Source organism: Oncorhynchus gorbuscha, linkage group LG12, assembly GCF_021184085.1.
Source record: "Oncorhynchus gorbuscha isolate QuinsamMale2020 ecotype Even-year linkage group LG12, OgorEven_v1.0, whole genome shotgun sequence".
Classification (NCBI taxonomy): Eukaryota; Metazoa; Chordata; class Actinopteri; order Salmoniformes; family Salmonidae; genus Oncorhynchus; species Oncorhynchus gorbuscha.
The window spans coordinates 15,699,312-15,724,284 of NC_060184.1; the positions used below are offsets into that span (position 1 = coordinate 15,699,312).

At 41.9% G+C, this 24,973-nt stretch overlaps 2 protein-coding genes and 1 long non-coding RNA gene across 3 annotated transcripts; 2 read left to right on the plus strand and 1 right to left on the minus strand.

The window, feature by feature from the left end:
* Positions 1-4,553: 4,553 nt before the first annotated feature.
* On the plus strand, positions 4,554-6,099 carry LOC123990590. Its single transcript, XR_006830677.1, has 3 exons — positions 4,554-4,739; positions 5,366-5,532; positions 5,788-6,099. It is a non-coding gene; the product is annotated as an uncharacterized LOC123990590 (long non-coding RNA).
* A 584-nt stretch (positions 6,100-6,683) lies between these two features.
* Positions 6,684-11,951, plus strand: tcte1 (t-complex-associated-testis-expressed 1). The gene is made up of 6 exons (XM_046293202.1): positions 6,684-6,766; positions 7,153-7,358; positions 7,459-8,027; positions 8,843-8,994; positions 9,323-9,620; positions 10,691-11,951. The coding sequence occupies exons 2-6, from the start codon at positions 7,178-7,180 to the stop codon at positions 10,859-10,861; spliced, it is 1,371 nt and encodes a 456-aa protein (XP_046149158.1). The 5' UTR covers positions 6,684-6,766; positions 7,153-7,177; the 3' UTR covers positions 10,862-11,951.
* Positions 11,952-16,196: 4,245 nt separating this feature from the next.
* On the minus strand, positions 16,197-24,469 carry LOC123991575 (transmembrane protein 151B-like). Its single transcript, XM_046293203.1, has 2 exons — positions 23,846-24,469; positions 16,197-20,054 (listed from the first exon to the last, which is right to left on the minus strand). The coding sequence occupies exons 1-2, from the start codon at positions 23,930-23,932 to the stop codon at positions 18,603-18,605; spliced, it is 1,539 nt and encodes a 512-aa protein (XP_046149159.1). The 5' UTR covers positions 23,933-24,469; the 3' UTR covers positions 16,197-18,602.
* Between the last annotated feature and the right edge of the window lie 504 nt (positions 24,470-24,973).

Genomic DNA, 24,973 nt, shown 5'->3' on the forward strand with positions numbered 1-24,973 from the left:
CATTGTAAATTCTGTAAGATGGTATCTACTGCATTTTCCAATAGCAAAGAATGTATGAAACAGGCAGTACTAGGTGGGATATATGGGCCAATATCCTACTGTATTGTATGATGCAGCAGAGGGGAACCCTGCACTGTTAAAGGTGCCACATGGTCAATTGGATGCCTGCGGTGGCCGTGAAGCGTTTATGGTGATATGGCCTCTGCAGAAATCAAGGCACTCAAACTTCTTGCGCTTTGCCGAGCAACGCAGAGCTGTTGTGAAGGAAGTGAGTTTGGTTGACGGTAAGGACCTGTATAAACAGTCATGTCAATACGGAACCCCCTCCCCATTGTTGTAACATTTGTGGTATGGAGCTCAATTTGCACTCTGCGCCTCCAGAGGCTCTGATTGTCACACCATCCATATGGTGCCTCTACCACATTTTAGGATTAAGCATAAATTGGCTTTTAACTGGGAATGCAATGACATCAGCACTTCTGGAAATATGTGGGCATTTTTTAAACCTGTCAATAGAGAATGCAGTCGGTGTTCTCTGCTCTTCAATCATGGATGTGTCCAATGTCAATTCTACTGTAACGACCACCATAAATTATATGGTTTTGTTTCATTTACTTTGATTAGTCTTACCAACATGCAGATTTTCCCCACTGTGTTACAGATCTTTTTGGGTTCTTCAGACACAAAGCAATGGGGACAAGAGGTTGCACTTAAAGAGCAAAGCCTAACTAACAACATCACTAAGCCCTGCAAGACTCATAGATTACACTGGATTTCCCTACACATTATTCTTCAGTTCCAGGCTAGAGCAGATGCAGCCTGGGATCGCCAACACTGATTCATTCACCCCCACTAGGTTGATATCCCGAGCGTGTTTCAGTGCCTGCTTCTGGAGACCCTTTTCTCCACTGCTCTGTGGAGAAGGCCCATGTCATGCCAGTTCATTAGAAGCCAAGAGCAAGGAAAGCGTGTGTCTGTCAGACTGCGTTACACCAGGGCGACAGTGACGGTCAGCCCCGGGGCCCTAGTCAGAGTCGTCGCTCTCCTCACTCCATCCCTCCATCTCCTCCAGGAGCCTCTACCATGATGTGTCATGAAAAGAACAGTTACCCTCTCTCTTGCTCCCCCCCTCGTCATGCTGAAGCGTTTGGGTCGCACCATGTGACCGGTCATGTCCCATTAAGTTACTAAGTAGGATTACCCATCTTATTACATAATTAAGCGAATATCCTCCTAATACACCATATTATGTCATTAGGCCTTCAGTGTCATGATAAAGTAAAGCATTTGCCCCTGCCTAACCCCTTCCCCCACTCCATATAATTTAGCCCTATATTTTTAGAACCTAAATACTAATAGGAATGTGTATATGATGTGTCATTGATGCATACTGTCAAATGGTGAGCTTTAAGTTAAGTAAACATCCTATTCCTACTTTTCTATATTAGCTTGGAGCTGTTAGGAGAATCAGCATAGTGCTACTGTGCCAAACTGACATGCCTCTGAACTCACTGCAAACCCTTTGAAGAAACAAACTCCACTCAATGAACCATGGCTGCAGTAGAACGGAGTGCAGGGGGAATCAGGGAGAGGTAGCTACACAGACTCCAGCTGAGGGTTACAGACAGAACATTAGGACCTATCGGCTTTTTGACTTTTGTTGTTGTCCCAGACCCACCTCTCCGGAGACTCCCTAGTTCTGCAACTGATAAGACCTACTAGCACTGGTTCCTGTCATAGATGGTCAACTCCAGGCCTTGGTGACCATTGTTATAGGCTGAGGAAGGCATAATTGGGGGATTTTGTAAGGCTAAGGCTGATCTAGCTGTTTTTTTTGTGTGTGTCTAGACTGCAATTCATTATTTATTTTGCGGTGTCTGGGAGAATGTATAGTATGTAAAGTGTAACCTGAAAGTGATGTAAAGGTTTTATTGTCCAACTCTTCAGATAGGCTTCATGGCTCTAAATCGATCATCATTATTGGGTTGTGTGTTTCTTGTCTGTTTCTGTTAGTACAAAAACGAACGTGTAATACTTTGCTCTGTATTTTACTCTTATTTTATATATATATATATCCTAATGCCTAGTCACTTTACCCTTCATGTACAAATCTACTTCAAATACCTCATAGCTTTGCATATTGATCTTGTTCTGGTAGTCCCTGTAGATCATTCCATTCTTGTGTATGATATTTTATTCCTCTTGTGTTACTATTTAATTTGTATTATTATTTGTCAAATCTACTCTGCAGCATCATTGGGAAGGGCTCGTAAGAAAGAATTACACGGTTAAGTCTACACCAGTTGTATTCAGCGCATGTGACAAAAAAAATGGATTAGATTTAAGATGTTATGTTTTGGTGTGTGATTCTTTCATTCAACACATAATAAAGACTCTCTTGCAGTAGCAAGACATTAATGTGTGGTAGTACCACCATGGTTTTAGACTAGAGAATCTGCTTGTTTAGATGCTTTGGGATGGATGATGGATCCTCTCCAAATGCATCTTATCCAAAATCCTCGTTCCATCTGCCAGCTTGCTCACAAATGGTCCACACAGCAGGATCATGGAACACAGCTACACTGCATCTACAGTTCTGTGTGTTGAGTGTGTACAGTATGTGTTGCGTAGCATGCAGGGTAAGCTATTCTGTCCACTCCACTCTGCACCAAGCACAGCTCACTGCCCAAGTCCTGTCCCAATTGCCTTGCTAAGGCATCCTCTGAGTAAGATGTATAATACTTATAACATTAATACATTGTAGCTTGGTGTGATGTAATCAAATCATTGTTTTAATAAGAGTAGTAGGTCTACATGATTGGATACTAGTAATTTACTCAAATGAGTGCTTTGAGGGTAATTTATATAATGTTACATTACAGACAGAAACAAAGATGGCAGACAGTAATTGTAATTACACGTGTATAGTCTTTTGTTGTGAGACGTGGCGTGACATGACTGTGCAGGTTCCCTGCAGGGATGTCTTTGAGCTGCCAGCCAAGCTTCAGCTGAACATAAATCAGGGAAAAGGGTTTTTGCTGATGAGAATCGGCTCTACTGGCTGAAATTGTCTTGTTCATAGTGCTTTAATCCTCACATCACCTTTAATCCTCAACCAGTTAAACTAATGAGGGCAATGGAATATCCTTGTTGCAAAATTGAACATTTGGGTATTGATCAATAACCAATTTTGAGAGATTAGAACTATCTGCAAAAATATCATTCTGAGATAATTGGCAATAACGTTCCAAACCCTCATTGGTTTGAATGGTGTCAGCAACTTAAAAACACACTGGATAAAGAAATTAGCCCTAATTGGGGTCAGTATCATTGACATCAGGTTAGGCCAGTTAGGTCCTTATTAAAAGTGGTTAGATTAAATCTACTATGCAGCATAAAAATATGTTGTTTTTGAGGGGTTGCCCTTTATGTTATTTGAGGAGTCTGCCTTAACGTTGTTTATTTACGTTGTTTGAGGAGTCTGCCTTAACGTTATTTATTTACGTTGTTTGAGGAGTCGCCCTTTACGTTGCTTAATTACATTGTTTAATTGCGTTGTTTGAGGAGTCACCCTTTACGTTGTTTGAGGAGTCACCCTTTACGTTGTTTGAGGAGTCACCCTTTACGTTGTTTGAGGAGTCACCCTTTACGTTTTTTTGCTGATGAGAATCGGCTGAGGAATCCTCACATCACGTTGTTTGAGGAGTCACCCTTTACTTTGTTTGAGGAGTCACCCTTTACGTTGTTTGAGGAGTCACCCTTTACGTTGTTTGAGGAGTCACCCTTTACGTTGTTTGAGGAGTCACCCTTTACGTTGTTTGAGGAGTCTGCCTTTACGTTGTTTGAGGAGTCTGCCTTTACGTTGTTTGAGGAGTCTGCCTTAACGTTGTTTGAGGAGTCTGCCTTAACGTTGTTTGAGGAGTCTGCCTTAACGTTGTTTGAGGAGTCTGCCTTAACGTTGTTTGAGGAGTCTGCCTTAACGTTGTTTGAGGAGTCTGCCTTAACGTTGTTTGAGGAGTCTGCCTTTACGTTGTTTCATACGCTTACCTTACCTGGTAAGTGAAACTTCAGTTTGAAATAATTCAGTATGTCACGATCTTGGCATATTAAACAATGCTTCTATAACACTTTATTCTCTGTCCTTGGATGTGGAATATTGCTGCATTGGTGTTAGTGGTGGCAGGGTCTGCTCTGATCAGTCAACCTGCTGTATGACCAATGGAGGATACGCCTGCTGTCCCTTCCCTGAATGAGTACGAAACAAATTTGACACCACTAGTATAGATGTAGTTCTTCAATGGTGAAACTAACTTTTCAGTCAAAACGAAGACCCTCATCAGACCTCACTGAGAGATATTAGAGATTCATTACATATGAATTACAAGGTATTCACAGATCACCTCAACTTTTATTTTCACTATGTTTGTTTTCCTAGGCAGTGTGTTTGTAAGTAGTGTTTCTCTAACATAACCCACTGTTGCCTGTCCGGATACATCTGCAACACCACAGAACAGATGTGTGCGAAATATTACCAACCATAGAGCAGTGTGCCCATGCTGAACAAGGTGGCTGCAGAGGAACCACGCTCTCCTGTCTCTCCCCCACTTGAGTCTGATATCATCCCAGAGCAATTCTGCAGCAGTGTAGAGCTCTGTCTCTATGGTGCACTGTGATTGCTCAAATATCTGCCCTGCTGCCGTCACCCCGAGGGCGGGTGGAGCTGCTGTCCATTTTCTTCTGTGAGTAGTCTTTCTGCTTGTATGTTTGCTTCATGGTCTAGTTCAGGGGTCTCAAACTAATTTTGCCTTCAGGCCACATTTGATCTTCTTCCCCAAAGTCCAGAAGGACAGCATTTGGTCCACAGGGCCCAGATTCACAAAACCTTCTTAAGAAGAAATGTATTCTTAACTGACATTTTTTGGGGAGGAGGATATGGCTACTTAGGATTCAGTCGCATGTTGTTTGTTTGTTGCCATTTATGTTATTAAAGGTGGTAGCATATTGAAAATAACCTACGGATAAAAGTATTTTATATCTTAGATATATCCAAGGTCATTACATGTTTTTTTGCGTAAGGCGGTTTTCCGTTTTTGTGAATCTGGGCCCGCAGGCCGGTAATTTGAGATCCCTGGTCTACTGTAACTTTACATCTTGGATAACAGGATAAATATATATTGTAAAAATATATTGTCGTTATTCAGTTTTGTTATTAGGCTACTATGTAATTAATGCTTGTTACGTTCTACTTACATTAGTAACTACTCAGTAAAGTTAGTCATATTTCTATAAACAGCATTGTTAATTAAACATTTCTACTTAAAATGTGTAACATCAAAACATGAACTTGTATATTGCTGTTTCCTAGAGCATGTGCTGTCTGGATGGTGTCCACTGCCTTCCTTGTGGTTATAAGTGTGACCGCATACACACTAAGTGTCTAAGACTGATGGCCCGAGGTACCCCTTTATTCCGAGGCAGGCCCACTTCCTTCCTATGATCAAACTCACCAAGATATCCAAGGTCAACGACCAGGTTCCACAATATGTTCCAGACGTAACAAATATAGTGTGTGAGCAGCTAGCGCTGTTCACTTTCTGTCAATACATGACACTTTGTCCACAGTTTATCATCAGTCATGACATTACATTCTCAGACAAAGGCACGCTGGATGTCAGCTTTATACTATTCATTGAATTGAGACATTGTTCCTGCTCACTGGTATTGTGTTGCTTTGGTGTTACTACCCTGAGAGTAAGATCTTGAAGTTGCGGTTTTCTCTTCTTTTAGCAGGTCCCATGGACACTACTTGGTTGCCGTTGACAGCAGCCAACATGGCTGGGTTATTCACTTCCACAGGAAATCAACTGACCTCCAGCTACAGTAACCCGTTGTGGCAGGGGAAACACTGGAAAATACTGTTGTCTACAGCTATCTAAGCCAAACTAACAATATTGTATTTTGAATTACATTTTGCCTAACTACTGAGATTGGGATTGTACACTTTTTGTGAATGCATTATATGTACATGAATGGGGAATCATGACACCCACTCATTGTTGATTTCATAAAACAGACAGGTCAATAAAATAAATGATAATTATTGTGTCTATCTACTGGCTACATTCATTAAGGATGTGGGTTGGGGTTGTAGGGTAACATGGTATCAACATCTTGTACTGGTTTTTCTACCCCTGATAACTACCACCAATTTCAAATGTTTTATGGAAATATAAATTATACACAGGGAAGCAAACTCTTTTTGGCTGCTGACTCCTGGGGAACAGAGAAACAGGAGGGACATCTGCTGTTGGCTACTGCATAAATGTTGGTCACCCCTAAGAATTATGATTTGTTTGGCTTTATGTTGAAGTAAAACAATTATGCATAATTCTGGTTCTGGAAATAATAAAATAATAGGTAAACATTCATGCACTCAGTATATGGATGTATTACGCGCATTGAAACTAAATTACCAGATTGTCCCTGCTTGACTGTCCTGATGCAACAAACTATTAATTATGGCTAAACTCTGCCTACTTCTACAATTTATATTCTTAAAATTAAATGTGAAACCTAACCATAACACTGCTAAACGTATGCCTAACACTAGACAACTGTTTTTTCATACATTTTTACGATATAGCCAATTTTGCCTTTGTGGCTGTGGATTCTAGTGGAAACCACTTCCCACCCGGGGCGTTTCTCCCACGAACAAGTGTGCTTGTTTGTAACCACGGCAACGTTGGTCGAGCAAAGGCAAAACAAGGTAAGCTAGCTAGCTAACATGTGCACTCGTTATCAGATAGAGAATTTGCAGCATTTGGGTAGCTATGCATTGCAGCGGTTAGCAAAAGTTAGCTATCCTGCTATGTCAAGTAACTTAGCTAGCTAACGTTAGCTGGCTGATAAGTTACTAATTTAGTTAGGCTAACCTTAGCTCTCATGTTTGGAAGGGCTGATAATGCCAGCATTAGTTCAAGGTAGCTAGATAAATAGGGCCTAACAAGTGACAGAATCCCTGCTCAAAAGTGTTTGTGATATTTGTTTAATTAATGTGGCAGTAATACTATATTTGACTATGGTTTATTTGCAAACTCTAACATTGCATTTTGAGAATTCTCTCAGGTTAAACTCTGTTCTTATATTGAACAGGTAATTCCCCCCAAAATTCCCAAGCATGACTGCAACAATGTCCAAGTCTCCTGGGGCTGGCATGTATCCCCCAGTAGCAAAACTCAATTTGGCTGCAGACCCCAGGAAGATGCGCAGGATCATTGCAGAAGATCCAGAGTGGTCCCTCACTGTAGTGCCCCTTTTATCCAACCTCTGCCTGCAACACATAGTGAGAAACTTTCAGGGTATGTTTTATTATATATGTTCTACGTTATTTATTCAGTCAATGAATCAAGTCAGTTGTTTATTTGATCACATAATTCAACCTCTATATCTTGGTCACAGAGAAGCCCATCCTCGAAGAACTTCTTCCCAGGCACAAAGACTATGTCCTGGAGAGGCTCTCTCCGTCCCTGCCCCTGCAGGTGACTGCCAACCTGATCAGCGACGACGGCTACTGGAAGCGCTGCTGCAAACAGCGCTGGGGCCTGTGTGACGTCTCCTCATATGGCCACAGCTGGAAGCGCATGTTCTTTGAGAGGCACCTGGAGAACATCATCGAGCTCTACATTCCTGATGCCACTGACCCCAAGACGGTGCTGGGCATGGTGCCTCTGTGCCGGAACTACGTGAAGAGGCTGGACATCTCACAGCTGATGCCGCCAATCAAGGAACCCCAGAAGTCAGAGGACGATGACAACTCGGACTCGGCCAGCGACATGGGCATGGATGGGCCATCCATGGATCACTTTGACTTTGGCATCCTGCTGGACAAGCTGAGCCATCTGGAGGAGTTTCACGTGGTCTACCGGGTCAATGGATGCGGCATGAACTTTGAGTGGAACCTCTTTGAGTTCACCTTCCGCGACTGCGAGTCTCTGGCCAGGGCCTTGAAGTCCTGTAAGACCTTGAGGGTGAGTATCGATCGACTCCTTCTCAGTGTTCACTGGCATGGTGCCCTTTGGCTTTGTTGCTCTGCTTTCCTATACAAGATGGAGTCAGGTTGTCTGGGGCATTTCTGTTCTGCTCTGTGTCATACACTTCCTCAGTAAGCATCAGTAACAAAGATTCTGTTTCAAATGAGGTGAAACTAACTGCAGTATCACAGAAGTATTATAATTCTCTACTTACATCAAAGGAAGTACAACAATACCTGAGGCTGAAACCCTAAACACCTTTCCTTGTGTGACACAACTGTTATTATGCTACAGCACAGGGATTCATTGCTTCTTGGCTACTTGGCATAATATAATACCACATAAAAAGCATGAGCTGGTGCACACCCAGAGAAAATGATTTAATGTAGAGGTGCTGACTAATGGAAAATAAACTAAGCTATAAAAACAAAGAGAGTCGCACAATCCATATGTATATGCTCCCAGTCATTTATTGGGTAAAAAAACACCAAGGTCTTGACATCACTGCGTCATGAATGCTTGAACCAGGTTATGTAGACCAACAGTTAAATTAGTGCAACCAATGACAATAGTGATTGCTGTGTCGTAATTGCTAGGTTGATTAGAATGAATTGAGCAAAACTGTTAAAAGATAATAGCCCACAGCATCACATTTTGTTCTATCAGAGGAAAGAATGACATTTGATTCAAGAGTGCTGTTTTATATATTATAATATTTATATATAAAGAATGACGTTTGATTCCAGCTTGCTGTTTTATATATATTTTTTAACACGTAGATCTACCCGCCCCATACTATGCTATTGCCGCAGGTGCTGAGGATCCACCAAAGCAAAGTGGATGACGAGAAATGTCGTCAGCTTGTGAACAACCTCCTGGACCACCCGTCCCTCAGGGAGCTCAACCTCTCCCACAACCTCATCGGGGACCGGGGCGCCCGGGCCATTGGCAAGCTGCTCAACAGGTGTGATTTTGTCAGGTTGCCTAACTCACCTGCACGTGTTCCCTTTAAGTGATAATGCCAGAGAAGCCAGTGTTAGGAGGATATAATGGCACTGGTGTTGTTAGGCCCAAGATGAAGTTGAGGTCCGGCAAACAGTGCCAATATATTATCCAAACACCGGCTTCGAGGGTATTATCACTTTTATACAACGGGTTTCCAACATATTAAAATAATGATTTACATATTTTCATTAAAAACTTTATTTTGATACATTTTTTCATACTATTTCATCCTTCCCTTTTATCACATTTTCTCCTGTAATTATTGAAAATTAAATTAAACTAACCAGGAGTAAGCTGGAGAGACTCACTGTCTACGACAACAACATTCGGGGGCCGGGGGCCCAGGCTATAGCCTATGCCCTGGCCAAGAACTCCAGCCTGCTGTCCCTCAACCTGCGTCTGAACCGGCTGGGGGACGAAGGTGGCCAGGCCATCGCCCAGGCCCTGCTGAAGAACCGCACCCTGAAATGGCTGCACCTGGGAGGCAACGAAATGACAGAGCCCACAGCCACGGTCCTATCCCAAGTCCTGGTCCAGAATAATACGCTGAGGAGCCTCAACCTGTCCTGTAACAGGCTGGGTATGGTGAGTGCTGGCACTTACCTCAGACACAAACTACATCGTATGATCTGTCTGCTGTTGTATAGTACTGTACTGTTTTAAAGGTTGGCATTGTTTTGTTTTAGATCATTCAGCTTTAGATTCAGTGAAACACATTACTGATTCAACATTTAACAATTGTCACTAATTTAACAGTAAGTCAAGTTGTAATATGGTAGGCATAACAAAGCATCCACATTATATCTGCTGATAACACCTTTCCGGTGGTACTATAGTTCAACAACTACAAATAACGGATCAAACATGCAACAAAGGGAGGGCATTTTATACAGACTGGGTTCCAATGGGAAAGTAAACAGGCAAATGTTAGCTCTACAATCCAAGCTGTTTGCATCCTCAATTATTCATATGCATGCCAGAAATACACAATAATGGAAAGCTAAGTAGGAGTTGTTTTCCAATGGGATGTATTGTTCCCTCTCTCATGTGCAGCTTCCCCTTTCAGATGTCAGGTTCATCCCAAGAAGTGGAACTGGAGTGCACAGGGTGAAAAATCACCTGCATAGCAAAACTGTCACGTACATCAAAATGTCTGTCTGACCTTGGTATAGTGTACGCTGAAATAGAAAAACGCTTGTCTCAGACATGACAATAAAACACTGTTGACAAGACAATAGGCCATTGGAGAGGCCTTGTATGACACCGTAGCCCACAGTAAATTCAGCGAGTGGTGTCAAGGACTGAAACAATCCTTCATGTCCTATTACATACTATGTAGCCTTGACCCCAGCTGTTCCAAGTTTCTCCAGACTGAGATTACGGTGTGATGCCAGGCAGTGTGAGATTCCTAACTCCCACTTAATGCACTTATGTCAGTGGGAGACTAAGTGAAAATCTGATTCAAATAAACTCTATTTTAGTGTTAGTCCACTGTTAGACACTTGTTTAGGATTGTAATATGTCAGCTTTTCAAGATGGCGCACTTTCAGTGCTGAGCAAAAACTGTGGTGATGATGATGCATTTGGCATCATACAATATCTGTGGTGTATTAACCAACTGCCGTGTGCATTGTGTTTTTTGTGTGTTCATTCAGGATGGTGGTAAAGTGTTGGAAGAGGGCATGTGTCACAACAGCAGCATGGTGGAGTGTGATATCCGCCTGACAGAGGTGGGCCAGGAGAGCGACTATTGCATCAGCCAGGTGGTACGCAACAATCGGAACCAAGCACACAGGAAACACAACACAGATGAGAACCTTGCCTAAACCTCAGAGCATTATTAAATACAAGGAAGAAGAATCATCACTGAATTATCACAGTGAATTATTGTAATGTTTGTTTATGTGTCAATTAATCCCATTGGGGGATGGGTTGCCAGCTGGCGATTTGACATGAAAATACATTTTCATTCATTCATATAAACATACAGCCCATTTGTGTTCACCAAAGTGTCACTGTCATATATTCTAGACAGGATGCCTACTATTTGTTTCATATCTGCAAAGTTGTTAAATGTAGAGATGTCTATAACGTGTTACCACTGAAATCATTATTTAGCTAAATAGGCTACACCACTGTACCTTTGGCCCATGGAAAATAACCCCAGTTTATTAGGATGTAATAAATGGGCTTGGTCTGAAGGTCAGGGATGAATACTGACATAGATGTTATTCTGGGATGACTTCAGGTTGTTGAGATCCACCACTGAGCTATGGGGCACCTTCACTGTATGTAGGCTACTCATTGTTTGTATTCACTGTTTAGTAAATGTACAAAGTGGAGTTATATATTTAAGGAATAAGGCCCAAGGGGGTGTGGTATATGGCCAATAAGGGCTGTTCTTGGGTACGACGCAACGCGCAGTGCCTGGATACAGCCCTTAGCTGTGGTATATTGGTCATATACCACAAACCCCCAAGATGCCGTATTGCTATTATAAATGGGTTACCAACATAATTAGAGCTGTAAAAATAAATGTTTTGTCATACTCGTGGTATACCACGGCTGTCAGCCAATTAGCATTCAGGGCTTGAACCACCTAGTTTATAATAGGATATAAATTAGGTTGGAAAGTTGGATATACTGGTAAATATAGGCTTTATATTCTTCTACCACATGGGTTTCAGTGTGCACATGTTATATGTCGTATGTAAAAAGACACATTATGTTTCAACAATTTCACAAGCTGTTTTATTGAGTTAGCCTTTTTTCACTTTTGATACACAGATTTGGTTTGCGGTCATTGTAACTGTATTATGCAACATCAAGGCAACATTGTGATAGTGTCAATATACAGTTGAAGTCAGAAGTTTACATGCACTTAGGTTGGAGTCATTAAAACTTGTTTTTCTTCCATTCCACTTGTTAATTAACAAACTATAGTTTGGCAGGTCGGTTTGGACATCTACTTTGTGCATGACAGAAGTAATTTTTCCAACAATTGTTTAAAGACAGATTATTTCACTTATAATTCACTGTATTACAATTCCAGTAGGTCAGATGTTTACATACACTAAGTTGACTGTGCCTTTAAACAGCTTGGAAAATTCCAGAAAAGGATGTCATGGCTTTAGAAGTTTCTGATAGGCTGATTGACATCATTTGAGTCAATTGGAGGTGTACCTGTGGATGGATATCAATGCCTTCCTTCAAACTCACTGCCTCTTTGCTTGACATCATAGGAAAATCAAAAGAAATCAGCCAAGACCTCAGAAAAAAAATTGTGGACCTCCACAAGTCTGGTTCATCCTTGGGAGCAATTTCCAAATGCCTGAAGGTACCACGTTCATCTGTACAAACAATAGTACGAAAGTATAAACACCATGGGACCACGCAGCCGTCGTACCGCTCAGGAAGCAGATGCGTTCTGTCTCCTAGAGATGAACGTACTTTGGTGTGAAAAGTGCTAATCAATCCCAGAACAACAGCAAAGGACCTTGTGAAGATGCTGGAGGAAACAGGTACAAAACTATCTATATCCACAGTAAAACGAGTGCTATATCGACATAACCTGAAAGGCCGCTCGGCAAGGAAGAAGCCACAACTCCAAAACCACCATAAAAAAGCCAGACTTCGGTTTGCAACTGCACATGGGGACGAAGATGGTACTTTTTCAACAAATGTCCTCTGGTCTGATGAAAGAAAAATATAACTGGCCATAATGACCGTCGGTCTGTTTGGAGGAAAAAGGGGGAAGCTTGCAAGCCGAAGAACACCATGCCAACTGTGAAGCACGGGGGTGGCAGCATCATGTTGTGTGGGTCCTTTGCTGCAGGAGAGACTGGTGCACTTTACAAAATAGAGGGCATCATGAGGAACGAACATTATGTGGATATATTGAAGCAACATCTCAAGACATCAGTCAGGAAGTTGAAGCTTGGTCGCAAATGGGTCTTCCAAATGGACAATGACCCCAAGCATACTTCCAAAGTTGTGGCAAAATGGCTCAAGGACAACAAAGTCAAGGTATTGGTATGGCCATAACAAAGCCCTGACCTCAATCCTATAGAAAATTTGTGGGCAGAACTGAAAAGGCATGTGTGAGCAAGGAGGCCTACAAACCTGACTCAGTTACACCAGTTCTGTGGAAGGCTACCTGAAACGTTTGACCCAAGTTAAACAATTTAAAGGCAATGCTACCAAGTACTAATTGAGTGTATGTAAACTTCTGACCCACTGGGAATGTTATGAAAGAAATAAAAGCTGAAATAAATCATTATCTCTACTATTATACTGACATTTCACATTCTTAAAATAAAGTGGTGATCCTAACTGACCTAAGACAGGGAATGTTTACTAGGATTTTACTAGGAATGTCAGGAATTGTGAAAAACTGAGTTTAAATGTATTTGGCTAAGGTGTATGTAAACTTCTGACTTCGACTGTACATGCAGACTTGCAGTTTTGCCCTATATTTATTATTTAGTAGTCACACACTCAACCTGTGATCCACCTTTCCTAGGCAGTACAAAACATGTTTCCTGACTGTAGCTCTTGCTACAAGGACCAGCAATCTATGACATCGAGAGAGTAAGAATAATGCAGGCAGAGCAATGTTCTCAGTATGGTCAGAATAAACTTAACACAATATGTGTCTCTCAAATGGCACTCTATTCCCTAGAGAGTGTACTACTTTTGACCAAGGCCCAGAACACATAGATCTTTAAACCCAGAGGGATATGTTTGAAAGTAGAGCACCACATAGGAAATAGGGTGCCATTTGGGACGCAACCAATGTAACTAGCCTGAATGACAGTCTAAGATAGTGGAATATTGATCAAATAAGTCAGCGGTTGGCTTCCTTATGTAAAAGGTTGTCTGCACTCAAATCTGCGGCTTTGACCTCCATACAAAAATGTGTTATCTCTTCCAGCCTTTCCCCTATCAAGAAAGAGTGTTAAAACATACCAATAACGTTGAAGGAAATAATCAACAGTGCTCTGCCATTGCAAAGTAGGTGTATATCTCATACAGCATCAGATTGGCCACAGGGTCTGCAATTGAAATTGTACTGTATTTACAAGATTCATTTTCCTTGTACAACACCATTTTATATAGAAATGTGTCGATTGTTGATCTGAAAACCGGAAACACTTCCCTGTTGTCGAGTACATTTGAGGATTAGCAGTGTTTAATAAAACACCACATTTTATGCATTTACTGGTGACACAATCGACTAAGCACAAGAAACACGACGACAGTCCTAACCTACAATCTCTGTATTACTTACAGTACAAAATCGTTCTCCTGCAATCCTGTTTTAAGCCACAAAATTATACACAACATTATAAAAAGAGGAACCCCAAAAGCATTCTGGGTGTGAGAGTACATACAGTATTATAAGGTATTACTCCACTTTGTACACACAATAGAGGGTTCCATGTAGGGTTGCAAAATTCCGCTAACTTTCTCAAAATTCCCACATCTTTCAGAAATCCTGGTTGGAAGATTCAGGATTTCCTGGTTATGCCCTCCTGTTTCTGGGAATTTACCAACCGGGATTTTGGGGAAAGTTACCGGAATTTTGCAAGCCTAGTTCTATGTTACATTAGGATAAAGGGTTCGAAGTTAACAGTCTGTGGTAGTTTTTTGAATTGTTATTAAAAAAACTCAGTTTGATAACCTTGGTTTGCTGTACTTGTATACTATTTGTTTTATGGTTAGTAAACATAGCACTGTTAAACACTTTTATTTGTACACAATTACATATCACAGTGACGCCATCTGATATAACTGTTTTATCTACATTAAATTAACTTTTTTTTTTATTAGTGAGAGGCTGGTCAGTGAGCAATGGACTATTGAGTCTGTAATGTAATGCCGGTATCACTATCTTTTTTTGACCATTGTTGAAGTCTAAAACTCTGGGGCTTCACTATCTGCTGTTTCCAAACTTCAGCCCATCCCAGACATAATAGGAGTGATCTAAATAAAGAGGGCATTCTGTGACTGAGTGAACTGTGCTTCCCATGACATGCGTGACCTCCAGCTAGGTTATAATAACCTTCTATCATCTGCTATAGGAGCATCAGTATGGTTACAGATCTGTGTCACATGCCGTGATTAAAACCCCATAAAGGACACCATTAGTTTCAGCTGATACACACGGTCAAAGCCTCTGACACTTTAAGGAACTGCAGAGCAGACCGAGACCTAGGAGTGTTGATCTAGGATCAGGTCTCCCCTTTTTCATTATGATCTGAAAGGCAAAAATGATTCTATATCAGCACTCCTACTCTGAGACTGTGAATATGGGCACTTAAGTGCATCCTCATAGCCACCTATCTGGAAAACAAATCAAACAGCACTGTCAAGTCAGCTGACAGTGATAATAAGAAAAGGTTAAGGGGTAAAATTTATGACAAATATAAGGTGGATATCCTGACTACACTCCTGAGTTGGTTATGGGGGTTGCATAGATGCACTTTAGATGAGGTGAGCCACAACTAAACATGACAGGACTCAGTGCCTTGTGGTTATGACTGGTGTGTATTTTTTGTTTGCTGCTTTATTGTATAGCTAAAGTGTTTTTTGGTTTATTGTCGAGAAAATGGGATTGAGGTTGAACAACTTCCTTTAATTGCTTCGCATCTAGTTCCCTAAAATGGCCAGTGGCAAGTGACGTTATAAAGGTAGTAGGGTGCAAGGAAGAAACGCATCAAGAGAAAGAAATGCTATTACACTCTCTGCTAGAGATCTACCAGTATATTGTTAATGCAATTTTTGTTCGTGGGATGATCAGCGGATTTCACAAAATAGGTGTATGTTTTTTCAGAATGAGCAGAATGAGTTTATTTTTGACAGCATTGGATTATTAAGTGGTGAATCCAATGTTTACAGTCAATTCAATCACGTATCCACATCAGTCAATAATGCTAGTCATTTCTGAGATAAGAACGGGAATCTGAGGTCAGTAGGATACATAAAATGGAGAAAGGCCTATCTATCCTTTGTGTATATAGATCTAATAACAATGTGTGAATTGTAAGTATGAGTCCTGGGTATAGATTACTGAGCTCTGCCGTCACCCTGAATTCATCAGAGTTGTTTTCTGGGCCAGAAGTGACTGGCTAGCTGTCAGCTTAGCTCTTATCCTGGGCCATATTGACTCCAGCTACTAGGGTTAGCTTTAGTTTGATCACAGCAACAAAGCCCTTTGACCGCTTCCTTCAAAATCATTTATAGAGTTATTTACAAAATGTGTGCGTATATTTCAGTGGACTGGGAGAAGTGGGTTGGATTTTTCACTTCATGAGCTGGGCACCCTTTCTGTGTACTTTATAAGTGATTGGTCCAAGGTGTGAATTCTACACTTTTATTGAACTTATTTTTACATTTACCTTGCCTTGCTTTGAGACTTTGCTAGTGGAAATAAGCCATTAGTACATAGAACATTTGTTCAGTTGTGATCGTGTTTATTCTCATATCTTCAAAAATCCTCCTGGTTTATTACTAAAGCTGACATTATCAGTTTGAACACAGCCCTCAGTCTATTTTGGGTCTCTGTGATGGCTGTTTCTGATGGGCATCATCAGAATCAGCACTTGGTCTTGCTTTTAAACCTACTTTTTCTGACAATAGACAAAGCACATCTTGAAGTTTTCAGGGCCTGATCATTGGTGCCAGCCTCAATTAAATGTCCTATCTCATCAGTATATTGCTAATTAGAAGAGATGCAGTGAAAGTTGAGTTGCTCTGTTGCTGCCTTTGTATTTCTGGTTGGTTGGTTGGTTGGTTGGTTGGTTGGTTGGTTGGTTGGTTGGTTGGTTGGTTGGATGAATGGGTAGGTGAGCTACAGTATGTTGTTTGGGTGTGGTTTTGGATGAATGGGTAGGTGATCTACAGTATGTTGTTAAGGTGTAGTTTTAGATGAATTGGTAGGTGTGCTATGTGGTTTAGGTGTGGTTTTAAGCCAAACTTTAAAGCACCCACAGTCAGGCACTTAAATCACAAAAACAAAGAAGAGGTAGTTTGAAGGAAATGATTGTTCATAGAGTAATTAATAATCATTTTGTGTTCAAATATTATTTGGAAATAGGAGATATGCAATGCTGAGGTTATTATTGACAGCTGAGCTGACATGATATAATCACATTGATGTTGTATGTATTAAGTCAATCAGAAATGCATTAACATGTAGTGAAGTGACAGTCATTTTGACAGTAAGGAAAATGATGCGATGAAAGACTTCTCTCATGGATTCAGTTTGAAGTATTTGTACCATTTAGTCCTCCTGATCTAAATTATTCATGGATCTGACTGTTACTATATTTAGAGGGTCAGGAAGTGGGAATGTTATTGCATCCTGTGATATTTGATTCCCGTTGCTAATTAACTGGATGTTGTAACTGCTGTATCTCTCATCATCATTATCTTGAAAGAACATTCATTCCGTACAAAAATCTCGTTGGCCTCAAAACAAACAACTACACCATCACATAGCCCCAAATGTGTTTCAAATTGTAATGTTTTAATAAAAAATGTAGATCTGCGTCTAAGGCTTTTCATTGAGAACCATGAGCTAGAGGGGAAACAAATTATGGACTGTATGAATTTACTTTGATATCTGCAACATAATTTAAATGATCCAGTAATGCATTTACTAGAAAAATAAGTCAGATGTTTTAAACTTTTCTTGCTCTCAATTATTTAATGTGGCGTCATGGTTTTCCTTCCCATCTCCAAATTGCTCTCTAAGGCTTGAATAAATCATGTTTATGTTCCTTAAACTCTACCATTGAGCTGTCTTGAGCTGTGTTGAGCTGTGTTGGAGGCCTCTACCATTGAGCTGTCTTGAGCTGTGTTGAGCTGTGTTGGGGATTTTCAGTCACAAGACATCCCTTCTAAGACTCTTACAAAATAACACATTTTATCCAACTTTGAAAACAGATGTTCCAATTGAAGTTCTTTTCTACCTGGTTATGACAACAGCAAAATGCACTACGATTTAAGGTGGAGTTTATTCTCTGGCCAAATGTCTGTTAGTGTACTTTGCTTTTTCATGTTCTCTATTTATAGATAGTGTGGAAGCTAACATGACACTTTGGTTAAGGAAACAGAAACTGATATGAACAGAGCATTGTGATTGGTCCAGAATGGTGGTGGTGTGCATTCCGCGCAGCATATGTCCGTTCCAAATATCATTCTCAGATCATTATGTCCATTTGTCGCAGACTGTCTGATTTTGCCTATGAATGTGTTTTTTTTCATACATGCTTTGAGATAGTTACAGTCTATTACTTACTATGATGAACATATCACTGGAGGGCATCTCATGTGTGATGAGCTGGGCTGCAAAGTGTGCATTTAACTCAGTACTGTCTTTAATAAACAGTGTTGGAAGAGGTCTGGAAGGGTTCCAGAATGCCACTGGTGTGTCATGTGGTCTAATGGAGAGGAAAAAAAGATCCAAAATGAAGGTTCATTATCCAGTCAGTGTCCTCCCAGAGAAAGGACAGTAACATTACATTCCTTGTTCAGGTCTGGACTGGGAGGCCCAGTGCTGCGTCATATAGAGGTCTCCACGCAGGATCCATTCCTGTGCAGCGAGTGGTTCAAGCAGCCCTCGTTGCGGTGCACGATGAGCACAGGGAAGTAGAGCGCGTCCTGGTAGTCTGGCGGATTCTCCTCGCTAGTCAGCTGGCCCGACGGTGTCAGGCAGCGCGTGCTCTCTGTGGGGCACGATGTCTCGTTGAGGCTGCCGCTGCTCCGCCACAGGCAGCTGCGCCGTGATCCGTACAGCCGCGATAGCGAGAAGCGGCTGCCGCTGAAGGGGATGCGCGGGCTAGTCCCAGTGCAGATGCTCAGGGCGCTGCGCGAGAAGATGGACGAGCTGCTGATGGTGCGGTGGCAGCGCTCGCAGTTATGCCGATAGCTGCCGTAGCCGCCGGACACTGAGTAGGTGTTGGCATTGCCCGCGCCACCTGACGAGAGCTGAGCCAGGTCCATGAGTACAGCCTCTGAATAGCTGGGCACCAGCTGCTGGTTGGAGCGGATGTGCCACTCCAACTCGGTGCTGTCGATGGTGTTGACCCGAGGGATGTGGCGGCAGTATGGTCGCTCCTCAGATGGTGTGACAGGGACATAATCGAAGCCGAACAACTTCTCCACGTGGTAATGGACGTAGGCCGTGCGGTACTCGGTTAGCACGCGCAGCGGCCAGGAGAAGGTGAAGGCGGCGGCTGTCCAGAACACGTAGTTGGACACGTACCAAGGCAGGTGGTCCGGATCCGAGAAGGCAATCATGTACTCCTTAAAGTCTACATTCTTCAGGTGCATTCCCTCGCGGGCCTCCATGTAGTCGTCCAGGCCCTCATTCTCAGTGAAGAAGCGGGCCCGCTGAGTCAGGTAGGCGTTCTCCGACTCCACGTTGGCGAAGCTAAAGCACTTGGTGAACCTCAGCTTCGTGACAGGGAAGCAGTCTAGGCCCTGCAGCTGCTTGGATATGTCCTTCACACCACAGTTGCTGTAGTCGAACTCCGCCTCGGCCACATGCGTGTTGACGCGCTCGTGGTACACCTGCGTGGTGGTGTATGCGTCTCCGTTACGGTAGCGTGTTACCTGTCGTGTCCGCCGCACATAGTGGTAGCTGATGGCCTTCCACCAGATGCAGGGCGTGGCCTGCTGCATGCGCCCGACACGCTCTCCCACACTCTCCACGTTCACCTTGTGCTGTAGCTGGTTGTGGGTGTGGCAGTGCCAGCACTCCACCAGGTAGACCACGTAGAGCATGACCATGAAGGCCACAGGGATGTAGATGTAACCGTTGGAGCAGGGGCTTTCGTGGTACATCATGGACTTGACCTTGTAGGCACTGTCGAAAGAGAGGCGCGTCACCTTGGTCACGTGGCACCAGGTCATGGCCCCCACGCAGCCGTACATGAGCAGGGACAGGATCAGGCATTTCCAGTGGCTCTCCCTGCACAGGGATTTACTGAGCGACTGCTTCAGGGGCCGCTGCTGCACAGAGGGAAACAGAGAGAGAAAATACCAATCTGAGTCTGTGAAAACATACCTGCAAGCATTGTGGACAAAATACATTTAAAATACCTGATGAGAATGAATCAATGGATTTTTTAAATAATAGCTATCTTTGAAATAACTCTATAGAAACACTAAAAGCACCTGCTCTTTGCAACACATTAAATATTTAGAGAAATAGTCCGCATTCTAAGTGCATTAACGTATCTTATGCCTAAGCAGAGAGCCGCTTGATCATGTCTTTGCTTGTTAAGATCAAACGGCTCACACACTTCATCTGAACTCTTAACCTTTTCATGAGAATCTGCTTGTTTCCATTCCAGGCCATTGAGAAAACATGTAATGCGTTTGTCGCCATGAAGTATCTCACAGATACTACCAGCAACTTCAAGTGAGTGTGAAGCACTCCCAGTTTATGGCCCTATGTTTGTGTATTTAGGAGTCTTCTGATCAAATATACAATAGCATAATAAAAGTGAAATTAGCTATATTAGCTACAAAATAATGTTTTACTCATATAAATAGTATTTATTGAAACAGATATCTAAAACACTTTGGATTCCAAAATTGTGAACCGTTAAGAGAGCAAACCATCCAGAAGAAATCATGCAGCCATTTCATCCAGGCACAATGAAGCTGGTGGTACCTTTTCCACCCCAGGGCACCGCAAGCCCCAGTGCCTGCATCAGAAGCTGGTCACGCCTTATGGGAGTGCAGCCTGCCCACACGCTTGGAAAGGGATCCAAAAGCCTCAGGATGGTTGGATTATAGCGCAGTCCATTCTTACATTTGCATATCAGTCATCACACAGGGGGCAGAGATTGATTGGCTTAATGGTGTATAGTACAGGAGGCTCGCTGCCTGGACATCATGGGGTGATACTTTTGGCAGTGGATTAATTTGTTGGAACTAAACAGTAGCCTACAGAGGGTAGGCAGGACATTGCAACCAGCTATGAAGAGGAGGCATCATGCTTCAATGGTTATTTTTCGTTGCATAGGTTATTTATGCAATAAGGCACGAGGGGGTGTGGTTCTTATGCACGAGGCAAAGCAGAGTGCCTGAATACAGACCTTAACCGTGGAATATATTATACCACAAACCTGAGGTGCCTTATTGCTATTATAAACTGGTTACCAATGTAATTAGAACAGTAAAAATACATGTTTTGTCATACCTATGGTATACGATATACCACAGCTTTCACCCAATCAGCATTCAGGGCTCGAACCACCCAGTGTATAATACAGGATAGTACTGTATAGACAACCTTTTTGGGGATTTAAATACAGGTTTCGCCAAACTCTATTCCAGGTTTTTACAAAAGACCATCTCTGATATGTCGTGAGCAGAAAAACAAATGAGCAAGCCGTGCTCCTAACATGACAGCACTGAGTAAATAATAGATGTTCCTTCTCCATAATTATCCTCCCCCTACCTTGTCACATGACATGGTCCCTATGCCCCCTGTCAACATGACGCCCCACAGGGCAGAGGGCTTAGCACTGAACTTCCCCTTCTGTTGATATGCTACTGCAATGGAATATTATTCACTCACTGGCAGTGGATAAACTCTAGCCAGCACCGTAATCAATCTAACATAACACACTTTCCAGCTCCTGTTGCATGGAGCTGTTGTGCCCTCTTTTTGAATTGAGCATAAAGTAATATGAGTTTAAGCAGCATGACATGAGATCATGATTGATTGTAGAGGATGGGGGTGTCCTTTAGTACTCATCTAACATTCTACAGTTTTGAAGGGATACACATTGTGTTTGCACAGTGGATATTGCACTACATTTTCTTTTAGACTTTTAATTTGAAGGAAATACTTTTATTTCTTCTACTATTTTTGTGCATTTGCCTGGTGTCCAACAGATAATGTTTCACATTGTGTTATACAGCATGCCTGCCCTTACCTATGGCAGTAGGGAATGTTCAAGCTCTGAGCATCTCGAGGTGCCTGAAGAAAGATACCATCTGGTCTTATGATCTATTCTGGTCCGATGTATATCATGCATAGCAAAAATCAATACATCGTATATTGATCATGACCACTTGCCTCGACAATGCAGAAACAGGCTATAGAGTGTTTGGGAAACCTTAGAGGAAAGCAGGATAGCAGGTACAGACATTTTTCAGTCAATTCTATATGTAACTTGATGAATAGTTTTTATTAGGAAGACATTGCAGTCATTTCGCCTGACATTTTAAGCTTCATTTGATGAAAGCTATGGGAATCTTCATGGTAAAATGGTGAAGCTAGGGGAAATGGAGGCAGCTGAATTAATACTATACAATGAAATAATGATATGAAAAATGATTGTCTTGTTGTGTCGGTGGATAATGCCTACTTCATGGATAATGTCTTCTTTGTGGATAATGCCTACTTCCTAATGAATTCTGTAGGAGCTGAAAACAGCTATAATGATGACACTCTCAGGTGGTCTGATTTTCACCAGAGGTGTGTTCAACAAATGGTGTTGATGAAGCACAAAGTGAGGGTAAAGAAGTGTCCCACTTTCTACCCGAGTGCACTACTGGGATTCGCCTTTAGGGTTTCTCTGGGTTCACACTGTCAGATTGACAGGCTTTCATTCACACTACCTGTGACATGGCGTTTCCACTTGTAAATGACCTATTTTTATAGGGTACAATATGTTATAAAACAACCATTTTGTGAAATTAGGAGAAAACTTTGCATCTGCACTGTTCTTCAAGTAAATTGCATGTTTGTAAAATGTTCAGTGGAAATTGTTAAAGGTAGTCGTTGTGCAAAGAGTTTTATTTATTGTTTCATTTTGCAATCATTGGTTTTTGTTTTACATACATTTTAAAGTGAAAAATCTCAGCATCACTATGTTACCGTGGAATTACCCCCAATTGAGTTTCTGTCAAGCTGACACTTCTCTCTTGTTAAGACTGGCTCTGTGGTACATACAAACAATTTGGTGTAATAGAAAGGCTAATGGAAGAAAAAGTTTGACTAAACATGAAACATTAGCACATCTTGATACTTAAACCTACTACTTGATTGGAATTGTCAGCTCTTCATGTTTAGTCCGGAAGTGTAACGGGAATTGTGAATGTAAGCTAATGAATATATTAAAATGGTTAGTGACACATCCTATCAACTGATAATAAACCCTATTAAATCCTCAAAATATAAAACACCAGCAGTTAAAAACAATTATACAATAGTGTTCCCTGATCAGAAGGACACTATAAAAACAAGGGTTCATTGTAGCAATTACAAATAATAATAGTTTGTGAATTGCGTCCAGAATGTTACTATTGCTGTATAAATGAATATTTAAAGGGCTTTAATATTCCCTTGCCTTGACAGGAGTTGTGGCCTATAGCCTGTCATTACGATATCTCCTCAGACAGAGAGCTGTCAATCATGTTGATACCCACCAGAAAGGGACCATATAACGGGGATGTTTTACAGTGGCTGGAGACGAGACAAAAACAAGCGAAAACTCACGCACAGCTAACACAACATATTAAATTAATAATATGGTCAAAATTATAGGCTATTTATAATTTACATGATAAACGGTAAAAACCGTATTACTGCAGCGCGTAATGCGGTTATTATACGTGGGTAATTGAGCCGCTATCTCTGAATCAGATTAGGGCTCAGGTTATGGGTGATTTAGCTGTGATATGAATATCAACTATTTTGCCAATTGCACGATTCGCCTAGCCGCCCTCGTGCAGCCGCAGGCGCAAAATTGAAGGTATACAACGCGGTTCTCTTCTCTCACCTCCTCGCGGGGGCTTTCCTCTGTGTCCTCCTCTGGAACGGTAGTGGTGCTGCTCTCACTGGCCGTGGCAGCCGATGCTGGGGACATATTGACAAAGGCAAAAAAACAGAGGCATGGATCACCTTAGGAAAACTGAGGTTCAAATCACAGTGCAACGTAAACTCGCCAGCAAGCCTATCGCGGGATACATAATCCAACCCGATTTAGCCGGAAGGAACCTCTACATCATGGTTAACAATGCTCCAGTTTCAAAGCAGCATCTTCTTCCCCACAGAATCTTTGATGTGAGGTGCCGTTGCATGGCTACGGGCAGCCTTTATCCAAAGCGTAAATGTCCTGAGTTCATATGTCCGCGGTAGAAAACAACGGGCTCCTTCCTTTGCGCGTTGATGCAGGTGCTTCCGAAAGGCTCTTGCGATAGAGTAGTGGGAAATGTTAAAGACATCAGTCAGTCCCCGTCAGGATAAAATGGTCATGGCAGCTGCATAAATTAGCCTCAGTAAATGAAAAAAACAAGTGCACTACTGGGCTATATAGGACAAAGACAAATACTCTGTAGACTATTCTACACGATATGGCATAGGCAAAATGTAGATAGATATAAGAGCGCGCCTGCGTGTGCTCGTGGTGATTGCAATCCTCTCCAGGTATCTGTGATGAGACGGCAGTAGACGGCACACAGCAAGGTTCCCCTTCAGTGTCCATTGGTCTCTGCAGGGAAGGGATACGTGAAATTGTCTGGTATGGGTGGGTTATTCCCCATTCCATGTCATTAGGAAAGTTTTTTACTGTTCCTGTTGAAAAGTGATATCCTAAGTAGGTATATAGATACAGTAAATTACACACAATAAACGGTACAAAAAAATGCAAGTTTAGAGCAAAATATAGTTTTTTTACACAACTGCAAACTAATTTCAAGGACTAGGGCATTCAAGGAGTTGGTTTGGTGGGAAGTAGTGATGTCATTGGCCTCCTCCTTGCTTGAGGAACAATAGAGGAGCAAGCACCCCATTACCCTACTTGTGCTTGGCCATGACTTACCTGGACCACCTATTGAGATGTGCCTTTTGTTAAGTAAATCAGATGTTAAATGAGGTGAAAAGGAAACTGAAGTGCCACTTTAAGCAG

What these genes read in the sequence shown, in the direction of transcription:
- tcte1 (XM_046293202.1), top strand. Translation starts at nt 7,178, where the DNA reads ATGACTGCAACAATGTCCAAGTCTCCTGGGGCTGGCATGTATCCCCCA. An exon ending in ATTGGCAAGCTGCTCAACAG is followed by an intron (nt 8,995 to 9,322) that starts GTGTGATTTTGT and finishes TAAACTAACCAG; the next exon opens with GAGTAAGCTGGAGAGACTCA. An exon ending in CCTGTAACAGGCTGGGTATG is followed by an intron (nt 9,621 to 10,690) that starts GTGAGTGCTGGC and finishes GTGTTCATTCAG; the next exon opens with GATGGTGGTAAAGTGTTGGA.
- LOC123991575 (XM_046293203.1), bottom strand. Translation starts at nt 23,932, where the DNA reads ATGTCCCCAGCATCGGCTGCCACGGCCAGTGAGAGCAGCACCACTACC. An exon ending in AGGAAAGCCCCCGCGAGGAG is followed by an intron (nt 20,055 to 23,845) that starts GTGAGAGAAGAG and finishes CCCTCTGTGCAG; the next exon opens with CAGCGGCCCCTGAAGCAGTC.